The 21745-nt window shown below is 34.0% G+C and overlaps 3 protein-coding genes across 5 annotated transcripts; 2 read left to right on the top strand and 1 right to left on the bottom strand.

Moving 5' to 3' along the window:
- Positions 1-1326: 1326 nt before the first annotated feature.
- Positions 1327-2005, bottom strand: LOC106757254 (kunitz-type trypsin inhibitor-like 2 protein). The gene has a single exon (XM_014639889.2). It carries the CDS (start codon positions 1942-1944, stop codon positions 1327-1329), a length of 618 nt encoding a protein of 205 aa, XP_014495375.1. The 5' UTR covers positions 1945-2005.
- A 4636-nt stretch (positions 2006-6641) lies between these two features.
- LOC106773570 (U4/U6 small nuclear ribonucleoprotein Prp31 homolog) lies at positions 6642-12402 on the top strand. Of its 3 annotated transcripts, XM_014660270.2 has the most exons (8): positions 6642-6795; positions 6918-6983; positions 7092-7229; positions 7739-8631; positions 8752-8822; positions 10504-10606; positions 10761-10836; positions 12080-12402. In XM_014660270.2, exons 1-8 carry the CDS (start codon positions 6793-6795, stop codon positions 12185-12187), a joined length of 1458 nt encoding a protein of 485 aa, XP_014515756.1. In that variant the 5' UTR covers positions 6642-6792; the 3' UTR covers positions 12188-12402. The 3 variants fall into 3 exon arrangements, with proteins under 3 accessions (XP_014515756.1, XP_022640224.1, XP_014515765.1); XM_022784503.1 differs by lacking the exons at positions 10504-10606; positions 10761-10836; positions 12080-12402 and adding an exon at positions 10167-10479; XM_014660279.2 differs by lacking the exons at positions 6642-6795; positions 6918-6983 and having other exon boundaries at positions 7088-7210.
- A 5833-nt stretch (positions 12403-18235) lies between these two features.
- Positions 18236-20555, top strand: LOC106762902 (putative pentatricopeptide repeat-containing protein At1g12700, mitochondrial). Its single transcript, XM_014647025.2, has one exon. The coding sequence runs from the start codon at positions 18314-18316 to the stop codon at positions 20096-20098; it is 1785 nt and encodes a 594-aa protein (XP_014502511.2). The 5' UTR covers positions 18236-18313; the 3' UTR covers positions 20099-20555.
- The last annotated feature ends 1190 nt before the right edge of the window (positions 20556-21745 follow it).

The following is a 21745-nucleotide window of genomic DNA, read 5'->3' as shown; positions in this document are numbered from 1 at the left end:
CTTCCTGCACATGATATTTTTACTCATAATAATATGAGTTAAATGAAATATTTATTTTTATAATGAGATAACATTAGAACCTGATAAGGTTGAACATTGGTCTCAACCTTCCTGCACATGATATTTTTTATTCATAAAATATGAGTTAAATAAAATATTTATTTTTATAATGAAATATCGTTGGACGTTGCGCAAGATATTTTTACTCACAAAAATATGAGTTAAATAAAATAAAATAAATGCTTCAACATGTTATAATTTATAAATTATAATAAAAAGTGAAATGAGAACGTTAGACTCAACCTTCTTGTGGAGGATATTTTTTCTAACAAAAAGATGAGTTAAACAAAATAAAAATTATAATTTATAAATTATAATAAAAAGTATTAGAACTTGACAAGGTTGAACGTATGACTGAACCTTCTTCGTGAAAGTTCTCAAAACAAAAGACATGCATTTAGAAATTATTATAAACTTTTTTGCTCTTGTTGCAAAACCTGGTATTAATCCGAAGTAGCGAAGTCGAGACTGAGAGTGTGTCTGGTTCTTCGTGGTTTCATGGGGATGTCGCTCGGCCCCACGGTGGACGCCAAAATGTTTCGGTTACATTTGTGCGAGAGTCGGTCGTCCTTCCTTGCTCTGCTTCATGCTTCGATCTTCCCATCCTCTTCAAGAACACAATCCACTCCGATGGGTAGTTGACCTGCAGAAGACACTCTTGACGCTCCAGTCATATATGTTTCATTAAGAGATCTATATTTTATTAAGATAGAAGATGATCGTTTTACCTGGACATCAATTGTATATTTATAGGGCTCGTGACAGTCAGTCAAGTCCATTGATTAACCATTAGTGTAGTGTATTTTTAGGCAATTAAACTCAATAATCAATTATTAATAAAGTATATCTGTAAAGTGTAAGACAATCTTATATATTAATACCTAATAATTACCCATGAATAACCATTAACTATGATTAATTGGTATATTTCATATAGTACAATATCATTTCTTTATAAAAAAATTACAAAAGTTAGTGTTAATATAAGCTCATCCGAAAAATGTCCTTATAGTAAAATTTTCAAATACCTGTAAGGTTTATTTCGTTTCAAACATAATATAAATTTGACAAAATAGTGTGTCAATTTGATCAATCTTATAGCAAATAAATAAAAAAAACACTATATTTTGACACACACAAATTCATTTGATTTTATTTTTTTTTTTACTTTTTACTCTTTTTTTTCTTGAAAAATACAAAAATTTATTCATATTTTATGATATTTCATCCATGTACTATGTTCATGAAATTGTCACCACCATTACTCTACAAACTAGGGTGCGTTCTTTCCTTGTTAAACGAAACCTGAAAGGGTTTATTGGTTAACACGAGACGCCTTCCTTTAACATCATCATGCCTCCCAATGCTAAAACAAGTGGTGCTGCTGTCACAGAACACAAGCTTGTAACCCGTATCAAATCTCTGAATGTTAAACGATCCAGTCAATATCTTCTTCCCTGGGTGATCTCTAGCATTACCAATTCCCACCCATTTCTCTGGGAAATCATCAGAAACCACCACCCATTTGGAAGATGAAGCACACAAAGGTTTATCCACGAATGCAATATCCAAAGCTTTTTGTGTGAAGATGGCACCCGAGCTTGATCCTTGTGCGAACGTGACTGCCTGGCCACGGTCAGATTCATCAGTAGTTTGTAGAACAGTAACAGGGCATGTTGAGTTGCCAGCAAGACCTACTGCTATACCACCACCTTCTGGGCCAGAAAAAAATGGCAGAATGTAGTATTTTGCATTAGAAGAAACGGGAATTTCTTGTGAGTCTAGCACTTTCTCAGAAGGGTCTGCGAAGGATAATGCGAAGTTGATGGCGGTGATGGCAAAGAGGAAGAAGAAGGAAAGGGTGAGTGATGGTGCAGACTTCATGATGTTTGTTTGTTTTGCTGTCGATGATGTTTGTGTTTTGCTGTTTTAGGTTTATGTCGATGATGTTTGTGTTTCTGGTTCAACCTCCTTTATAAAGATTCTCTTAGGGTTTCATATGAAGCAATTTTTCTTTCGAATCTGTTGGTTGAAGATACAAAATAAATACTTTTGATTCATAGGTTTTGAAATTTATATAATTTTCTAATATGTAATTTCCCCTTCTTAATGTAATTAGTGAGTCTTAATGTTTTTTTCACCTTACTAATATTAGTAGTCAAAAATTTAATTTTTACCTTATTTCTTTTAATAACTAACCATTTTTGTGATGAATGCATTAAGAAGTTAATAACTACGTTTCATTGAATTTAAAGTGTTTTATTGGTTGAATTGGATTAGTACATTATTTCGTGAAATTCAAATTTCTTAATGTAATATGTTATAGATATTAATACAATTCCACCAATAAAATACTTTCTTATATGTTGTAGATATTGTTGAATTGTATTAGTACATTTTCTTACAAACTAATTAATTGACCAATTGAGAATATCCTTTTCCAATTTCAGTTTCATATATGTGGATTTATTTTACGGTATTAGAATTATTAGATTGATATTTGGTTCAGAAAACATATTGAATAAAAGACCTTAACTATCTTTAATGTGTTTGGAATCATTTAAATACGATGCTATATATGCAAACATACTATGAAAAGAAGAAGATAGTTCGAAAAATTGTGAAAACACAACAAATAATAAAATTTTAATTTTAACTTTCCTTCTCATAGACAACGAATTTGCCAAAATAAATAAAATAAAATAAAGGAGTAACCGATTATGAATTTAATATATTTCATTATATTGCAATACATAATAATTATATTAAAATTATAATTAATTATATATATAAATAATTTTATTTTTATTTAAAAAAAAAAACTAAAAATCACTTATAATAATTATATAAGCCTATTATGAAAAAAAAAACACCTTTTTTAAATACATTTGTAATCCTAAATAAAATTATCCTTTCAAAATCTTTTATCTCAAATCCTTTACTTAAGCAATCAATTTTTGTGAGCTTGGAGTTCTAATGATTTTTATGAATTTTGCATAAATATTAATTATGACAAATTTACTTTTTAATCTTTTAATGTTGGACAAATAAGATGATTTTTATATTCTTATTTTAACAAGTATTCACTACTATTAAATAATACTCTCCTAAAATAAGCATTTATTACAAAAGAAACGTTAGTTTTAAAGGTGCAACAATTTTGGTCAATTTTTATTATTCATTATTGTGGTAATGGTTTTTGAGAAAGTTTCTGCTCTATAATAGAGCATTTTCTGCATTCCAAAAAAACACACCAAATCTCTTTAGAGTTCCTTGCTAGTTCTAATATCCTCAAAAATGTCTGACGGACATAAGTCCTTAAGAACAGGAAGATTTTGTTCGTGATTTTGTCAGTTTTTTTACAACAATCTTAAGGATTATGACTGACATCAATAACCCGATTCTAAAAAGCCAAAAAATTGTTTACAGAATTCAGACGGTATTCTTTCGGACTTGTCAAAAAGGTATTCTTTGGACAAAACTTATGGAGGTTGGTAACGTGCTCGCAGCAGCGGTGGTTTCTTATTGCGTTTATAGGGACTACGGATGAGGGTGAAGAAGAGAGAGACGAGGCAACAACTTGGACTTTATTGGAGTTAGGATGATGAACTCTAATTTTCATGTGCCGTGCATTTGTGCATTTGTAATGTTTGAGGAAAGGTGGAGGAGAATTTCTCTACAGAGAAAGAAAAAATAAAATAAAAGGATGAGGTTGGGTTCCTAATTTTTAATTTGTGCACCTCTAAATTAAATTTTCAGCATCTCGTATGGTAAGTGATGCAATGGACCATTATCAGGTACTTGAGTAATTTTTCTTATACTCTACCTAGAAATGAGAGAAGCATAATCAAGTATTTTCTCCTTTACCAATCTTAAATATTTTTAAATTGTGGGGTATAGGTAATTTTACTTAATTACTTGAAGAAATAAGTGTGGCTTTTCACCTAATGATATTACTCTAAATCTGGAAGTAGAGAATATGTCGTTATATATTTATATATGAACGACATGCCAATGATTCACACACACAATTAGATAGTCTCTAAAAACTAAAGTTTCTAGAATCTCATTTTGAAATATAAGTTGCTTCTAGGTGAAATCAATAGGATTTCAGGTATTAGAATAATAAGGAAGGGAGATAATATATTACTATCCCAAGAACAATATATTGAGAAACTTCTTAAGAAGTGTGAGTTTTTATGACTTTAAACTAGTGAGTACCCCTTATGCTGCTAATTCTAAATTAATGAAAAATAAAGGAGAATCATTCGAAGATTTTTATCTTTGCAACCAATAGGCCTACCATGCTTGAAGCGTGTTATGAATTAATATTAGTTATATTTCGAGCATTAACTAGTATATGTGATTTAGCTACCCTTTTTGTATCAGTGAAAAACATATGGTAATTAGTTAACTAATTCTGTAAATGAGTTATCTTTTGAACTTTCATATCACATTCTTTTGTATGAGGATCAATACGATATAATGATAATTCATTCCATCCAATATCTTTTTTCAATTATTTTCTTTCTCCCCCTAATGTTGGAAAAACTTATTCATCTAAATGACAGTCAACAATTTGAACTGTAAATAAGTCTTTTGTTGATAGTTCAAGATATTTTATTATTGATGGAATCATATCCAACATATATTCTCAATCGTCTATAAGGACCCATTATAGTCTCTTTTAGTGGGGAAATTGGAACATATACAACATATCCAAAACTTCTTAAATTAGAAATATTATGTTATTGACCAAAAACCAACTGCATAATAGAGTATTAGTGATAACTTATTGGCATGATGCAAATAATATTGTAGCATGCAAAATTGTGTATCCCGAAGTAGCCATTGAAGGTTAACTTTCATAAGTAATGGTTTTGTTACCAACTTTAGACATTTTATTAATGATTCTACAAGTCCATTTTGAGTATGAACATATGCTACTAGTTATGTTCAACTTCAATTCCAATTGATATAGAATACTCATGAAAAGCATGAGATGTAAATTCACTAGCATTATCAACATGAATTTTCGTAATTGGATAATATGGAAAGTGAACTCTTTACTTGATTAATTATACTAATAATTTTGCTTTGATTATGAGTTTATAATAAACAAATATGTGACCATCTAGTTGATGTATCAATTAAAATCATTAAATATTTAAATGATCCACATTATTAAACTCATTCATGACCATATCCATAATCATGATCAGTAGCACAACCACAACCATGAAAAAATAAATCAGATTTTGTTGCATTTACTTTTGGAAATGATATAAAATCGGTTGGATGAGTATTATAATTTTTTTATCAAAAACTAAATTCAAAATATTTGTGAAATCCATTTTTATGATATTGTTGTTACAAGAGAAAATTAGTCGCTAAGATGTTTCATTTTTTTTTAATGGTATCACCAAAATCCATTGCATCTAAATGTACTCCAACCCTAATATCCCAAATAAGTAATTTTTTTCTCGTAACAGCAAGGTTACAAATTCATAATTTTTAAAACTAGCACATAAAATATTAATAATAATCATATTTCATGTATGAAATTATAAAATTAATATAACAATATTAAACGTTAGAAAAATAATCTAATATAAATAATAATTATGATAATAATAATAATTGAAAAACAGAGATGAAAATTGATAAAATAAAACAATTATTATTTCAAAAATAAGAATATAACATAAAATTATAAATTAAGGAAGGATTGAAAAGAATATATAGAAGTATATGCATAAAGTTGTTCTTAAAGAAAAAACGTCACATTAACTCAGTTCGTTAAAGAACATGTTATAAAATAAAACTATTAACAGAGAAGAAGAAAGAAGAAAAAAACACAAAAAAGAATGGAGACTAATTTTTATGTATTATTACAAATAGAAAAAAAAATCATATTTATAGATAAAAAAATGTAAACCAAATAGGATACAAATCATAGTTAATATTCATTCATTCATAACAAAAGGAACCTTTTTATTATGTTTGGAAATATATTTAAGATGAGTTTTTTTTAACTTAAAATTAAAATTGAACAGCTTTGGAAAAATAAAGTGACTATTATTAAGTAATTCTAGAAAAACTGAAATTATTTATATTTAGTTATAATAATAAAAGAAAATATTACTTTTGTTACAAGTGTTCCTTTATGTTTTTTAAAACAACTTTACCAGTTTATTTTTATTAACCACTTTGGATAATTTATCAATTAATTTTCAATTTGTAATGTTCTTTTGAAGTAAAAAAAATATATAAAAGATTATAACAATTACTTTTTCTATTAACTTTTTTTTTTCTAATGAAAATCTCATTCACACCCATCTTGTAACTTTTTACATTAAGCTGTTACTTCTTGCACCACATCAAAATTTTGCCTGTACTCCAATATTCTGGATTTTATTTTTTCGAAACGCATTAAATCACTTTTGAAAAGATTTTTCAGAAAAACACTCACCCACTTTTATTCGAGAAAAAAATTTCAGATAACTTTGACGGGGTGAAGGAAGAAAAATGAGGGGGTGAAGAAAGTAACACAATTGAGTATTTAAGAAAAAAACAGGGTTAGGTCTTTCATCCGAATAAGCTGGGCCCATTACGTTCACGCGCGTGCTTTCATCCTTGATTCTCTCTAATCCTATTTTGTGAGTTCTGGAACGTCACTAACCAGAATACCAATTCACAACAGCATCGATTCTACCCACCTCGTCCATAGACATGGTTTGGTTTCGTTATTTCTTCCTTTTTGTTTTTCTGTGTTTTAATTGAACATTTTCAGTTTCAAATTTTAATTTTGAAGTATGAACATTTGGGGTTTTATTATTATGCGTGTTTGATTCCAGGCCACGCTTGCTGATTCTTTTCTTGCCGACCTCGATGAACTCTCTGATAACGAGGCAGAAATTCCGGTAAGTTTCTTCTTATTCTTTTTATTTATTTTCATCTAAACTGCCAAGTTTGAAAGAACTCAAGAAAAGTTTTGTTATGAATAAGGTGGTTGGTTCCTTTTGTTTCAGGAGGATAACGATGTTGATGCTGCTGACATGGAAGAGGATGTTGATGGTGATCTGGCTGACCTGGAAAACCTCAACTATGATGACTTGGACAGTGTTTCCAAGTTGCAGAAAACACAGAGGTACATTGATGTTATACAGGTTAGTTGCTCCTTATTTCTTTTGAAGCGATTGACCACAGTCAAGCATTTAATTGTGGACGCTGTTTCATCGTGTTCCTTGATATTACGCGAAATTGGGGACAGATGCTGTTGATGCAGCCACCATTATGATATTGATACAGTTGCAGACACCCTATAAAACTTGATGTTGCAGCCAAAATCATGGTCATCTTAAAACCTTGCTCCCAGTTGTTGTTGGCGGGACCTCCAATATCGCTACTACTACTGTCACAATTTAAAACCAGGCTTGTCTGTGAATAGTCATTGTTATTGCTATTGCTGTTGGGTGCTTTGTTGACTTTTGTAGAATCTAAAATCAGTTTGTCTAAGATGGGAATTTAGGTTTCTTTCTTTTCTGTGTTGTACATGGTGTTGTGCTGTCTTTTTAGTTTCATTTTTTTTTTCTGATATCTAGGGTGTTTTATTTATTGAGACATACATATTGACATTGGTGTATGAATAAGGTATTAATTTTACTTTTTATTGCAGAAAGTGGAAGAGGCCCTTAAAATGGGGTCAGATGTCTCGACTCAGGGAGTGGATCTAGAAGATGATCCTGAATATCAATTGATTGTGGATTGCAATGCGCTGTCAGTTGACATTGAGAATGAAATTGTTATAATCCACAATTTTATTCGTGACAAATATCGATTGAAATTTCCTGAGCTTGAGTCGTTGGTGCATCACCCAATTGATTATGCACGTGTTGTTAAGAAGATAGGAAACGAAATGGATTTAACTCTTGTTGATTTAGAAGGGCTTTTACCCTCAGCCATTATAATGGTTGTGTCTGTTACTGCTTCAACTACAACTGGAAAGCCTCTTCCTGAAGAAGTCCTTAGTAAGACTGTTGAGGCCTGTGATCGAGCACTTGATCTTGATTCAGCGAAGAAGAAGGTTCTAGATTTCGTTGAGAGTAGAATGGGCTACATCGCACCCAATCTCTCTGCTATTGTTGGAAGTGCTGTTGCAGCTAAACTCATGGGCACAGCTGGTGGTCTGGCGTCTCTAGCAAAGATGCCTGCTTGTAATGTTCAGCTTCTTGGTGCCAAGAAAAAGAATCTTGCTGGGTTCTCCACAGCAACATCTCAATTTCGTGTAGGTTACCTCGAGCAAACAGAGATATTTCAGACTACTCCTCCATCTCTAAGGATGCGAGCATGTCGACTCTTGGCTGCGAAGTCTACACTTGCTGCACGTGTAGATTCCATACGGGGGGATCCATCTGGAAATACTGGAAGGGCTTTCAAGGACGAGATTCACAAAAAAATTGAGAAGTGGCAGGAGCCCCCACCTGCAAAGCAACCAAAACCACTTCCAGTTCCTGATTCTGAGCCTAAAAAGAAGAGAGGTGGTCGACGGCTTAGGAAGATGAAGGAAAGGTTAGCATAGTCCTAAATTCTTGTTTGTACTGGATTTTTAGGTAACTGTGTTGAAGGTATGCTGCCTTTGTGCCTTTTTCTTTTGTTTTTTAATTTATGACCTGTTGATTCTAATTACAGGTATGCAATAACAGACATGAGGAAATTAGCCAATAGGATGCAATTTGGAGTCCCAGAAGAGAGTTCATTGGGTAATTTTACCAGTTTTCTCTTGTCCTGATATGCCTACATTTGCATAGGAGTTTTTTTCCTTTTGATTTTTTAATTTGATGCTTGAATTTTATATTTATTATATTGAAAATTATAGGGAGTTAGAGATTATTTAAATGGAATAAAAAGGAGAACGGGAAGTAATTAGACTTTTAATAATTAAGTTGTGATAGTGATACAAAACCCTATGATAAGAACCAATACCGATCACAGAAGGAAAGAGAAGGATTAGTGGGAAAAATAAGGGAGGGAATTGAAAATATATCCTCCCGCCAATGTAGTTGATGTAGTGGAAAAAAAGGAATGTAATATTCTGTTAGGCTATTAGTGAAAAAGAGGATTGAAGACAAAAGTGAGCAAGACTTGAGTTTGGAAATTGGTGGGCGACAGGACTTTCTGTATTTCTTTAGTTCAGTGTCTTCTTCTGTATTACCCATCAGAGATTCCAAATAGCTAGCTTTTTCTATCCGTTTGTTATGGCAATTCTGGTCTAATTCCTAACAGTTATTAATCCAATTATACTAATAATTGATGCAGCAACTATGCGTGAAATTCACAACTCAAGTTGATGAATTCTAATATTTTTTAATTCAAAATGTTCTGGAAAGGCAGAGTGTGAAGGCATCTCAACCCCAGGTTGGGCATGCAAATACTGAAACTGAAAAATGAGGTGAAAATTAGGAAAGTAGCTTGAAATATAATTTTTGTGGGTTCGGTACTTGAGATATTGAGAAGAAAAGTCTGAGTTGCTCACTTTGCCACTGATCTGCATATTATTCATTTATATATATATATATATATATATATATATATATACACACACACACATGTATATATATATGTATATACATGTATATGTATATGTGTATATCAAAAACGGAGCAATGAGTACACTAACATAAAAGCAGAGCAGACTGTGTCTATGGATGGCTGTAGGCTACAATTCAGAATAGGGGAGAAGAAGACAGCTTTTTACAATTACAAGAAGTGCATATAATATATTATCTAAAGTTTAAATCTAAAACTCCCCATAACCTGGAGCTATAAATTATATGGAATTGAATTTGATACCTTTTCAAGGACTTTGAGGCCATCTGCAAGTTGATCATTTAAGTTGAAAAATTCAGTAGAAATTTCCTTGGCGTTACTTCTCTTGAATAAAATGACACTCAATCTCTACATGTTTGATTCTTCCATGGAACACTGGTTTAGAGGAAAAGTGAAGGGCTTCTTAGTTATCACAATATAACTTCATTTGTTGAATATAACTCTTGAAGGTGTTGTTTAATCCATATCAATTCACAAGTGACTATGGTCATTGCTAGGTACTCTGCATCTACACTAGACCGTGCAACATTCTCTTTCTTACTCTTCCAACTGACAATAGTACTACCAACGGACATACAATACGTTCTCTTTCTTACTCTTCCAAGAGATAATATTACCAACAATGGATATACAATACCCAGTAGTAGATCTATTGTCTGGTGGATGTCCTCCCTAATCAACATTACAAACCTAGAGATTTGTCTCTTTATCCCCATACAATAGACCTTGAGCTATGGCATTAATTACTATGTATGAAATCCTTTGGAAACTCAAAATGGAAAAATTTTAATCTCTCCTTATATTCTTATACTTTTATGCACGTGTGAATTATAGGAGATGGTCTGGGTGAGGGCTATGGAATGCTTGGTCAGGCTGGCAGTGGCAAACTGCGTGTGTCTGTTGGTCAAAGCAAACTTGCTGCAAAAGTTGCAAAAAGGTAAGTGCTTCTCGTTGCTTGAGTTCTATATTATGTTCTAGTTACTTGATATTCTGATTTTGTTGCAAGATGATAAATTACCATCCATTTCTGGTACATTATTTATCTAACTGACCACGAAGACAATTCTGGTGGACTATTTTTCATTTTTCAGATTCAAGGAAAAGAATTATGGTAGCAGTGGTGCTACATCTGGTTTGACATCGAGTCTTGCATTCACACCAGTGCAGGTTTGCTCATCTTTTTGTTGTTTCTGTATATTTTCCCCTGCTCTCTAGTACCTAACTAGTGCAAAAGTAGTGAATTGTGCAAAAAATTGTTATGAGAAGTTGTCTAACATTCTTCTCCCCAATTTCGTGAGCAATGTTGTCTAACAACTCAAACGTTTGTATGCCATCCTTGTCACATTACTAATATGTATAGAGAACATACGGTAGCATACGTATGTGGGGGCAACTTACGGTAAATTAGAAAAGCAATTAAGGACATGGAGAACATTGTCAATAGTAAGGGATGGGAGGGGTTGGGTAGTTCCAATGCCACAAGCTTAGGAGAGAGCATCAAATGAAATGTTTGAATTGAACCTAGGAGATATTCGGTCAACCAGCTAACACGATTATGAAAAAGGCTCTAGATATCATATAAAAAAAGTGAACTTAAACTTAATTCAACTTCACAAAACTGGTTTTTAAAATGAGATTCAAACTCACTTATATATTATAATTTGATTATATGTACAGGAGATGTGAATTCTCCGACACACCCTATTAGACTATAGATTGAAAATCTCGAGTGTGAGAATAAGAGCAACACAATAGCGGGTGCCATGCTACGCCACTAGGATAGGCTTTAAAGGTGTTGATACCTTGTTAAAGTCTAGGGAAGAAGAAACATTGAGCTGAAACCGTGTGTTTCTGACACAACACTAGTACTTCATTTATATTGAAAAAAAGAAATCAATACAATAAATACATAAAATAGATTTGATATCCTCTAATAACAAAGATATGATACAGGACATAAATAAAAATGTTCCTAATAATACATGAATGATCTAGATATTCTTAATTGTATAGGACCAATTCCTTATTTCTAAAGATGTCAAAATGGTTCTAACTCGTGAATCAATCTAGTTCACCAAAGGTTCTATCTAGATTATGTTGGAAAAATTTCAATTTGTGCTGAATTTAATTCGAGTCACTTAACACACGGATTAAACGGATTCGAGCTGGAAGGTCGGTTGGCCAGTAAACCAACAACAACATAATTTTTGGCACGCCTAATTTCGCAGGATTTTGTATCAGACAGCATATACACGTGTTCTTTCTTATGAGTTGTTCATATCAATAGTTTAACTGATATTAATGGGACAATGGAATACTTGATTTGATAGCACTTTTTGCACAACAACCAGTTACTTTTTCTTTCGTTTAAGTTTTGCATTAATAGTGGGTTACTTATATTGTTTTTCAGGGGATTGAGCTTTCAAATCCCCAAGCTCATGCTCATCAACTTGGTAGCGGAACTCAAAGCACCTACTTCTCTGAAACAGGAACATTTTCGAGGATTAAGAAGACATGAAATCGCGTATCAATTCAAATTTTCATTCAGTTCCGACAATGCTTTGTTAACATGCCTAGAAACTGATGATGCTGATGGATATTATTACTTCATAGGTTTTTGATAGATTTTTGAAAAGTAGCCGTGTTGTGATTATGTTGATAAGTTCGCTTGTATATGACTTCTGCTATGCCTTATACCAGGTTCCTTTTCGTAGTAACATAAATAGTGATCGATATAGTGACCATTTTCATGAGTTAACTTGAGAACAAAAAAAAAAAATCTCATTGGAATCAACCAAGTTTTGGTATTTCATGTACCCCAATAAGACTCAAATCAACACCCTTTTATCAATGAATAGGGTAACCTAGAATATAGTTTTATATTTCATATTAGGGATGACAATGGGTTGGGTCGGACACAAATAATGTTTATTCACAATTCGATTCGTATATATAAAACTGTATTTGTTATTTGTCTCTCTACTTATTAGATATCTACATAAAAAACATTTGTAGATTTTTTATAACTCGTGGATATCCTTTGGATATCTGTTTTTCAATTACAAAGTCCAAATTCTATTCTTCTTTCTTATTAAGAACTCATAAACCTTAGGGTTTTCAATTCAAAGAGAGCAACCCTCCTCTCTTCCACTCGGTTATTGTCCTCCATCCAACTAGATGTGTTGTGTTCTCCTTAGGTCAACCAAGACCATTGTCGACATTGTCGCTTGCGAGAGAAGACTACGAGAGTTAAGGGGAGAAAAGCAAATTCTAGTCATTTTTCTTTTTGTTTTACTTTTTTTTTTCTCTTCGAAAGTTGCAAACCCTAAAATGTTGGGAGGGTGAGAGAGGACGAATCCTAGAGGATTTCGAAGCGAAACTTTGGGGGTTTTATGGTTTTCGGAAGAAGAAAGGCAACATCTTTGAGAGCGAGAGAGATTTCTTGCGTTTTTGGGAAAACATGGGGGAAAATCTAATTAGTGAGAAAGTGAGGAAGATAAAGGAGAAAGAATAAGGTAGCTCCTTAGGGTTGATGGGAAGGAATGGGGACAAATTTTTTTCCTTATTCTGATTTTTTTCCTTTAACGGTTAATACCGTTTGGCCTTTAATGGTTAATACTGTTCGGCCTCTCTTCCCCCATCGTTCGACCTCACTCCTCCCTTGCCTTTCTCCTCCTCTCATACACTCGTAGTATCCTACCAATAGGTGAGGAATATCTGTAGATATGGTCTAAGCAGAAAGAACTTGTTGCATTGGTGCCAAAAGAAATTAGATTTTCTTTGTTGTCTACATGGTTGTGTATGAAGATTTTGGATGGATGAGGAGAGCTTCTAGAGTGGTTGATAGGAAATTGGTTGAGGATGGACTAAGCCAAAGAGAATGCAAGGTTTAAGTAAACGATGGATGCATATGCTTCTTTAATAACCCAAAATTTGAGTTATGTTTTCTTTTTCTTTGAGTCAAATAATCGAAAACTTTCAATGCCTTTTTGTTTGGTCAGGGATACCAATTTTGGAGCAAAGTAAACAAGAAAGGATACTTCTCAATTGAGAATATATGCAGTGGGGATTACAATCTCTATGCATGGGTTCTAGTTTTCATTAGAGAGTAATGGAGTAATGTTCTCCTCACCATAACACCAGGTTTTATTTTTTGTTAAGTGCATATTGAATCAATATAATAAAGTATTAAACAATCAAACCAAAAACCCATTTTCATCATCTAAATGCAAAATCAAAATATTAATCTCTCATTTCTTTCATTTGTCGTTGTGTTTAAGCTTAGGAGGAGAATTCCTTCCTACTCTTATTGATGGGTTGTTGGGTTTTTTGAACCTTCAACACACGTTTCTTTCGAAACTTCCAAATATATTATTTGGAAGCTAAAAATCTGAGGAATAATCCAAATTTGAGAATGTCAACCCATTAATGTTTGCGAGGAAGGAAGAGAATGAGGAAGAACGAGTTGTGATAATTGCAGAACCTTGAGTTCGTCGGTCTGCGGGTCTGTGGGTTAGGGACGCCGATGTAGCGGAACTTTTTCCTGTGGGAGGAGGAGAGAGGAGGTTTGGTGATGGAGGGAGAACGCGTCATTATTGACGGAGGATAAAAAGAAGCGGACGTGGGGTTGGTTATGGAGAGAAGAAGAGTTTCTAAGTTTATAGTGTGGCCAGACGTTAGCCACCTCAACTTCTTTTTAGCGCCATTGGTTTTGGAGGACGAAAATTTATAGTTTCCTTAAGAAGAATAATCAAAGTGTATCAAAGTTTGAAAAAGAGACTGAAAACAAAATCAAAACTAAAAACATATTTAACCCATTATGTCATTTTAACATATTTATGTCTCAAGTGTTATAATTAAGATGTTACCTGAACTTTGATATGCCACCTTTAAATTTTAATAAGTCAAACCAGATTCTTACGTCCACCTTGTTTTCACATCAACCATCAAAATGCATAATTCAAATGCTATTACATTTTAATTATATTTGAATTAAAATTCAAGCTACTCTTATGGATTTTTTTCTTAAAAATAAGGATTTTTATTTCTTAAAAATAACTAAGCTTTTAAATCATTATATAATATTTTTTTCTTTGTGTCAGATAATTTTGTTAACCTTAAAAAAATTAGATGTTTTAGAAAATATTTTAAATATCCATTAAAAACAATTGATGTATTTAGGGATAGCAACGGGTCGGGCACAGATAGTGTGATACCCGAATCCGACCCGCATATAAAAACTATACCTGTACCTGCCCCGCTACTCGCGCGGATACCTGCAAAAAAAAATCGCGAGTTTTTTTCAACCCGTGGATACCCGTTGGATACCCTTTTTAACCCATTAATATTTTAAAAAAAATATATTTTATTAATTTTTTCCTTCAAAATGCACATGTCCAAACTTGTTTTTAGGTTTTCTTCAATAACATGGGCCAAGCCCAAACCTTTCTTTAGGGTTTTTTCCTCCATCATTCTCTTCCTCATCTGGTGCCTCCATCTGGTGCGTGTGGTAGCAGCCTCGAGACAACTACTTCTTCCCCAGTAACTCTCACACCATAGGCCGCCAAAGACGAAAAAGAAACGGAACGAATCGCAAATCCAACGCCTCACCACCTCCAAGGTGCCACCGTTGCGCCTCACCGCACCACGACCAAGGGAGTTCGCTCTCGATCCAACGAAGAAGAAAGGAAGAACGCTCACCTATGTCGAAGTCGACCTCACCGCATCGCCGCCGGCCTCCACAACATCGGCATCCGCCAAGGTGACGTCGTCTTGCGCAATTGCCCTCAATTCGCCCTTGCCTTCCTCGGTGCCTCCTACCGCGGCGCCGTCATCATCACTTCCAACCCCTTCTACACTCTGTTGGAGTTGGCCAAGCAAGCCACCGGCACCAAGAAAAAGCATAAACTTAAAGCTTCTGTGATGAAGGAGAAAGAGAAAGGATAGAATGAGCCACAGTGACCCTTTGAAAGAAATTATCTGCCTCTGTGACGTGCTAAAGATTTAGGGTTTGATACAACATGTTAGAAAATAATTTAAAGGATGAAGGGTAAAATTGAAATTTCATTTTCCAAACGGGTTGCGGGTACCTGCGGGTACGGATAGTATAAAATCCGAACCCGACCCGTTAATAAGCGGGTATTAAAGTACCCACTACCCGTTACCTACGGGTACCTCTTATTCGTGGGTATTAAATATCCATAGCGGATTTTATCCGCAAGCACGGGTTTTTATGCCATCTCTAGATGTACTACGTTGTCCCCTTTTTATGAGCAATGTTTTATGTTTTCATTGTTTTATAAAATGTATATTGTTTTCTATTTTCATGTCATGACTTTAATTCAAATTTAAAATTGAATATAATCTGATAGGATGATTTGAAAGTTTTATAAGTGTCGTATGCCACACGATGATATAAATTTCATTAAGCAACCATAAAATATATAATTATTACATAAATTAAAATAATTAGCATGATCATATATTTTTAGGTTAAATATGTTTTTAGTCCCTCAAATAAGCGATTTTGTTTTTCATCCCTTTTTCAAATTTTGGTACACTTTGATCCTCCTCCTTAAAGAAACTATAATATTTCCTCCCTCAAAACTAATGTCGTTAAAAATCGGCTGAGGTGGCTAACGTTTGGCCACGTGTGATGACATTTTTCTTTTTAATATTTGCCATGTTGGATTTTTTTCAATGGTGAGCGTCTCCTTCGATCCCCAGTCGTCATAGCTTGCTTTTCTTCTTCCTTAGGCAAAACAACATAGGTCATCCCCTCTTTTTTCTCTGTGAGAACAACAACACCCACCAAGCCAACACCCTCCTCCGGTCGTCCAAAGGCATCAGCGGCGACGCTGCTCATCAACAGACTCATCGCCGATGACCGCGAAAGCCCTCCTTTACGTCTTCTCCTCGTGCGCGAGAGAGAAACACCCTCACTCAACAGAAGAACTCGTTACTCTTTTTCTTCACGACGGCAGACTCAACGTTGGTGGTGAGCGCAGCGAGGCACGACGAAGGCGTTCTGCAACAGTGGCGTTGTGAGGGAGACCGACGTGGCAGCAGAGTGAATATTATGTTTTGGCGTTTTAGGGTTTTGCAATTTACCGCTTTCGGTAGCTACAATGATTTGGCGTAAGGCGCATGAGTATGATTGCGATTGTATTTATGCAATCAACCAGAAAAAACCTGATTGATGACGAATATATTTGGATCTAGATTTCTTATTTCTAATAGTTCAATTAAGGGTTCAATCCAATATTTTCAATTTTTTAATGAGTTGAAGGATATACGCATTCAAAATTATCTCTCTGTTGATTGTAATATGCAAAAAATTTACTCAGTGTCAGAGAGGTGGTGGTTCATGGCACGGGTGCCTCGACGGTAGAGGGTGCCCAAGCGTTGGAGTGCGGGGGGAACGACATCGTTGGAGGAGTTGTGGGGAGTGTAATAAGGTTTGTGAGGGGTGGGGGGTTGGAATGTGGAGAGGGTGAAGAGTAGGAGGGTGGTGAAGAGGAGAAGGAGGCATGTGGAGAATGTGGGTTGAGCTTTGGAGAGAAGGGTGTTAATGGTGGTTCTCTTGAAAGAAGAAGAAGAAAGAGAAGGTTGGTTTTGGTTTTGTTTTTGGTTTTGTTTTTGGTTTTGGTTTTGGCAGCAATGGTGTCTTCTGGGAAGAAAACTAGGAGGAAACCCATGATTGTTTGTCTCTCTGGGTGTGGCCGATGATGTCGGTGTCGGTGTTTGTGTAGGGTTTTGGTTTTCATCCCATTTCGCTTTCAACCAATTATTCTTTGATTGTGTGAGGCTTTCTACTTCCTACTCAGACTCAGTAGTACGTTTGTAAGAGGAGGGGTTGGTGCTGGAGGAAGCGGGAGGGAGGGGGAGGGAGGGAAGCATGAAAAGATTGACCCAATTTCAGAAAAAAAAAACAAAAATGATGTGGCATACCGTTAGACAGATCAACCTAATTTTAATGGCGTTAGTTTTGGGAACGAAATATTATAGTTTCCTTAAGAAGAAGGATAAAAATGTACCAAAATTTAAAAAAAGAACGAAAAACAAAATGACTTAATAGTTTCGAAATTAAAAACATATTTAACCCTATATTTTTTTATTAAATTATTCAATTAAATAATTAAACCTAGTATAGTTTTTTTTTTTTATATATATATAGTGGTAACTAATTATTTAAGTTATCAAAAAGTAGACTTTAGATATTTGTTGCCATTCTAGCCTTCCTTTTCTTTTCAATGACTTTTTTTTTTTTGTAAAGAATTAAATGTAATTAACTTTGTTAGCGTTCTTTGAACCTAAAGGTTTTTTCCATTTTAATTTAGGACATCACGGTCGCAAATTTTCATGATCAAATAAGAAAAAACTTGTTTTTCGAGTACTATCTTTGTTTAAAATAAATACAATATATTATGATTAAAAATCTCAATGAATAATTGTTTTAAATATATGAATTATATATTTCAAATCTTGGATAAACAGTGACACAATTACTTTTTTTTTTTTTTAAATTGAGAGAAGACAGAAAAAAAAGTAAGTAGTATGATAGGATGAAATTAATTAAAAATAGCAATGTTAAAATTTAAAAACCTAAACTTCCCCCAAATTCAACACACAGTACCATACCACAATGTTACTTCGGTTCAACAGAACAACCTCCGCCATCTCTCTTTTACACCCCTCCGTCAAATCACTTTACTATTCGCACCCCTTCTCCACCTCTCCACCACCCGCTCCTGACGCCGCCGACCGCACCCGCCTCTTGAACTCTATCCGCGCCGTCGAAACCACCGCCACCGCCGCCGCTGCAGTTAACTTCTTCTACAGAATGCTAGCTATAACCCCTTTTCCCTGCATCCAAGACTTCAACCTCTTCTTCGGCCTCGTCGCGAAATCATACCACTACGCCACCGCCATTTCCCTCATCAAAACCCTCCACTCGCTAAGCGAAAGTGGTGACGTGTGCACACTCAACATTTTCATCAATTGCCTCTGCCACCTGGGCAACACGACGTCGGGGTTCGCCGTTTTGGGGCTCATGACCAAAACTGGCGTGGAACCCACGCGGGTGACTTTTAACACCATTGTCAACGGTCTTTGTATTGAAGGGGATATGGATCGTGCCCTTTGGTTGGTGGAAAAAATGGAAACTTTAGGGTATACGTGCAATGTTCGAACTTACGGGGAGTTGATTAATGGTTTGTGTAAAATTGGGGATACTTTTGGTGCTATGGAGTGTTTGAGGAAGATGGTTGAGAGAAATTTGGAGCCGAATGTTGTGGTTTATAATGCGATTTTGGATGGGCTTTGTAAGAGAGGTTTGGTGAACGAGGCTTTTGCGTTGTTCCGTGAGATGGGTGTTACTGTTCAGCCTAATGTTGTGAGTTACAATTGCTTGATTCAGGGTTTGTGTGGTGGGTTTAAAGGGTGGAGGGAGGGGGTGGTTTTGTTCAATGAGATGGTGGTGGAGAAGGGGATTGCACCGGATGTGCAAACGTTTTCGATTTTGGTGGATGGTTTTTGCAAAGAGGGGTTGGTTTCATGGGCAGAGAATGTGATAGGTTTTATGATTAGGACTGGTGTGGAGCCAAATGTTGTTACGTATAACTCGTTGATTAGAGGGCATTGTTTGAGGAATTGGATGGAGGAGGCGATGAGGGTGTTTAGATTGATGGTTAGAGAGGGTGAGAGGTGTTTGCCGAGTGTTGTGACGTATAATCTGTTGATTCATGGGTGGTGTAGTGTTAAGGAGGTTGATAAGGCTATGTCTCTGATGGGTGAAATGGTTGGAAAAGGGTTGGATCCTGATGTGGTCACTTGGACCATTCTTATAGGTGGGTTCTGTGAAGTGAGAAAGCCTTTGGCTGCAAAGAAGTTGTTTTTCAATATGAAAAAGCATGGCCAGGTTCCCAGTCTCCACACCTGTGCTGTTGTGTTGGATGGTTTGTTCAAATGCTGGTTTGATTCTGAGGCGGTGTCGTTGTTCACAGCAATGGAGAAGAGTGGTTTGGATCTTGATATTGTGATTTACAATATCATGCTTGATGGAATGTGCAAAGCAGGAAAACTGAATGATGCAAGGAAGCTTCTGTCTACTGTGCTAGATAAAGGGTTGAAAATTGATACATATACTTATAACATAATGATTAAAGGTCTGTGTAAAGAAGGACTGCTGGATGATGCTGAAGAGATGCTTAATAAAATGGAAGACAATGGGTGCCCGCCTAACAAAAACTCTTACAATGTCTTTGTACAGGGACTGTTGCGAAAATATGATATTTCTAGGTCTAGAAAATATCTTCAAATAATGAAAGACAAAGGATTTAGAGTAGATGCTGGCACTACTGAATTTATTGTACGTTTAATATCTGCTAATAAAGGAGATACTGCATTTCAAGAGATGTTGCTGACCTGAACTATGTGGGAATATAGTCTCTATTGATTATCTGAGCTGGGTTTGTATCAAGTTTTGTGATCAATCTGGTCATGATGTTAGACCACCAAACAGGCCTCTTAATGATGGGATTCAACCTTTTCACCATGGAGGGTTCAGGATCATGAACAGATGATAGAAAGTAAAGAATTTCTTCCAAGGAATTCAAACCTGGATTGTGACAATTCTGATAAGCACACATGTTTTTGCCAAAACATCATTAACTCAACCAGATGCCAACATGATGTTGCAAGATTCTGGTGGACATAACTGTATGTTTGGTGTCCATAGACAGATTCAGATAATTTGGGATACTTCAAAGCAGTTTAAGTTCTCATTTTTCCAAAAGATTGTGTTCAGAAGTTTGGGTAAAATATGTTTCTTCATTGCGTATAAAAGGTTCAGCATGTCTTCTATTTTGAGGGCATAACTTCATTTATTTCTTATAGAAAAGGAAGCTGTGTTGTTGATAAACCAGGAATGTCTAATTTTGTGGATTAATTTTTAGATAAAATTATCTTCATGGATGACTTATTTACTATAATTTTTTTTTTAAATTAGACTTATTTATAATTTAATGTCTAATTTTGTGGATTTATTTACAATAAAAATGTGAAATCCACTAGATGGCACTAATTAAAAACAATATAAAACAAAATTGAACTTATTTACTATACAAAATTCCATTAAAAATAAATTAAGAAATATAAAATAAAAATGGTTAATCAAGTTGGATCGAATAGGTTCAATTTTTTCCGGTCCACATTATTCGGTTCAACCAAACCATTAAGCTCATCAAGTTATGCTAAATAGGTTTAACTTTCTTCTGGTATATATTTTAGGGGTCAACTTGAATTTCATTATATTATTCTAATTAGTCAATAGAACTTATATTTTAGCCTGTAAACTATACAGTATAAAATAGAAGATGATTTAAGGATTCTTTTGTGAATGAAAACATTTTAAAAAACCGATATAATTTTTATTAATTTAGGTTATTTCTTCCACATTAAATATATTATTTAAACTTTTTAAATCCTAAAAAACATTATTTGTTATATTAACCTAATTATTCTTTTGAATCGAATTTAAAGTTTGAATATTATAGCACAGTATCAAATTCAAAAGACTCAGTTTTTTTTTAATAATATTATTGTAATCTATTTGTTCTTTTAATTTTGATGTTTGAGATGCCATACAAATAAATAAAAATAGAGACGGAGTATCTTTAACTCAAATAATATCTTTTATAATTTTCTCTTCATAAAATTTATTTCTTTGACTTATTCTTAAATGAAAAAGTATAATATCTATTGGTAATAAAAGGGAAAGTATGCATTTATTTCTTAAGAGACATGCTTTCTCTATGTTTACAATATTTTGTTATAATTTTCTAAAATTTTAGTACCAAATTTATATTTTAGTTTATTTAATTCAATATTTTAGCAAATATTAATTGTAGTATATTTATTAAATCTTTTATTACTGTTTAACATGTATCTATTTAAGTAGATGGTAACTAAAAAGATCCATTGCAGTTTTTACCTTAGGCCTAAAACTTTATAAACAAAGATTAACATTATTCTTAATAAAAGGATATCTCTAATAAATAATAATTAAGGTATTCAA

Source organism: Vigna radiata, chromosome 1 (genome assembly GCF_000741045.1).
Source record: "Vigna radiata var. radiata cultivar VC1973A chromosome 1, Vradiata_ver6, whole genome shotgun sequence".
NCBI lineage: Eukaryota > Viridiplantae > Streptophyta > Magnoliopsida > Fabales > Fabaceae > Vigna > Vigna radiata.
Note: the sequence above shows the minus strand (reverse complement) of the source record. Positions and strands in the feature narration are given on the sequence as shown.

Bases quoted from the DNA above. Each gene is read 5' to 3' on its own strand.
- LOC106757254 (XM_014639889.2), bottom strand. From the start codon at position 1,944: ATGAAGTCTGCACCATCACTCACCCTTTCCTTCTTCTTCCTCTTTGCC.
- LOC106773570 (XM_014660270.2), top strand. The intron at 8,823-10,503 runs GTAATTTTACCA...TGTGAATTATAG, and splicing joins CCCAGAAGAGAGTTCATTGG to GAGATGGTCTGGGTGAGGGC. The intron at 10,607-10,760 runs GTAAGTGCTTCT...TTCATTTTTCAG, and splicing joins GCTGCAAAAGTTGCAAAAAG to ATTCAAGGAAAAGAATTATG.
- LOC106762902 (XM_014647025.2), top strand. From the start codon at position 18,314: ATGTTACTTCGGTTCAACAGAACAACCTCCGCCATCTCTCTTTTACAC.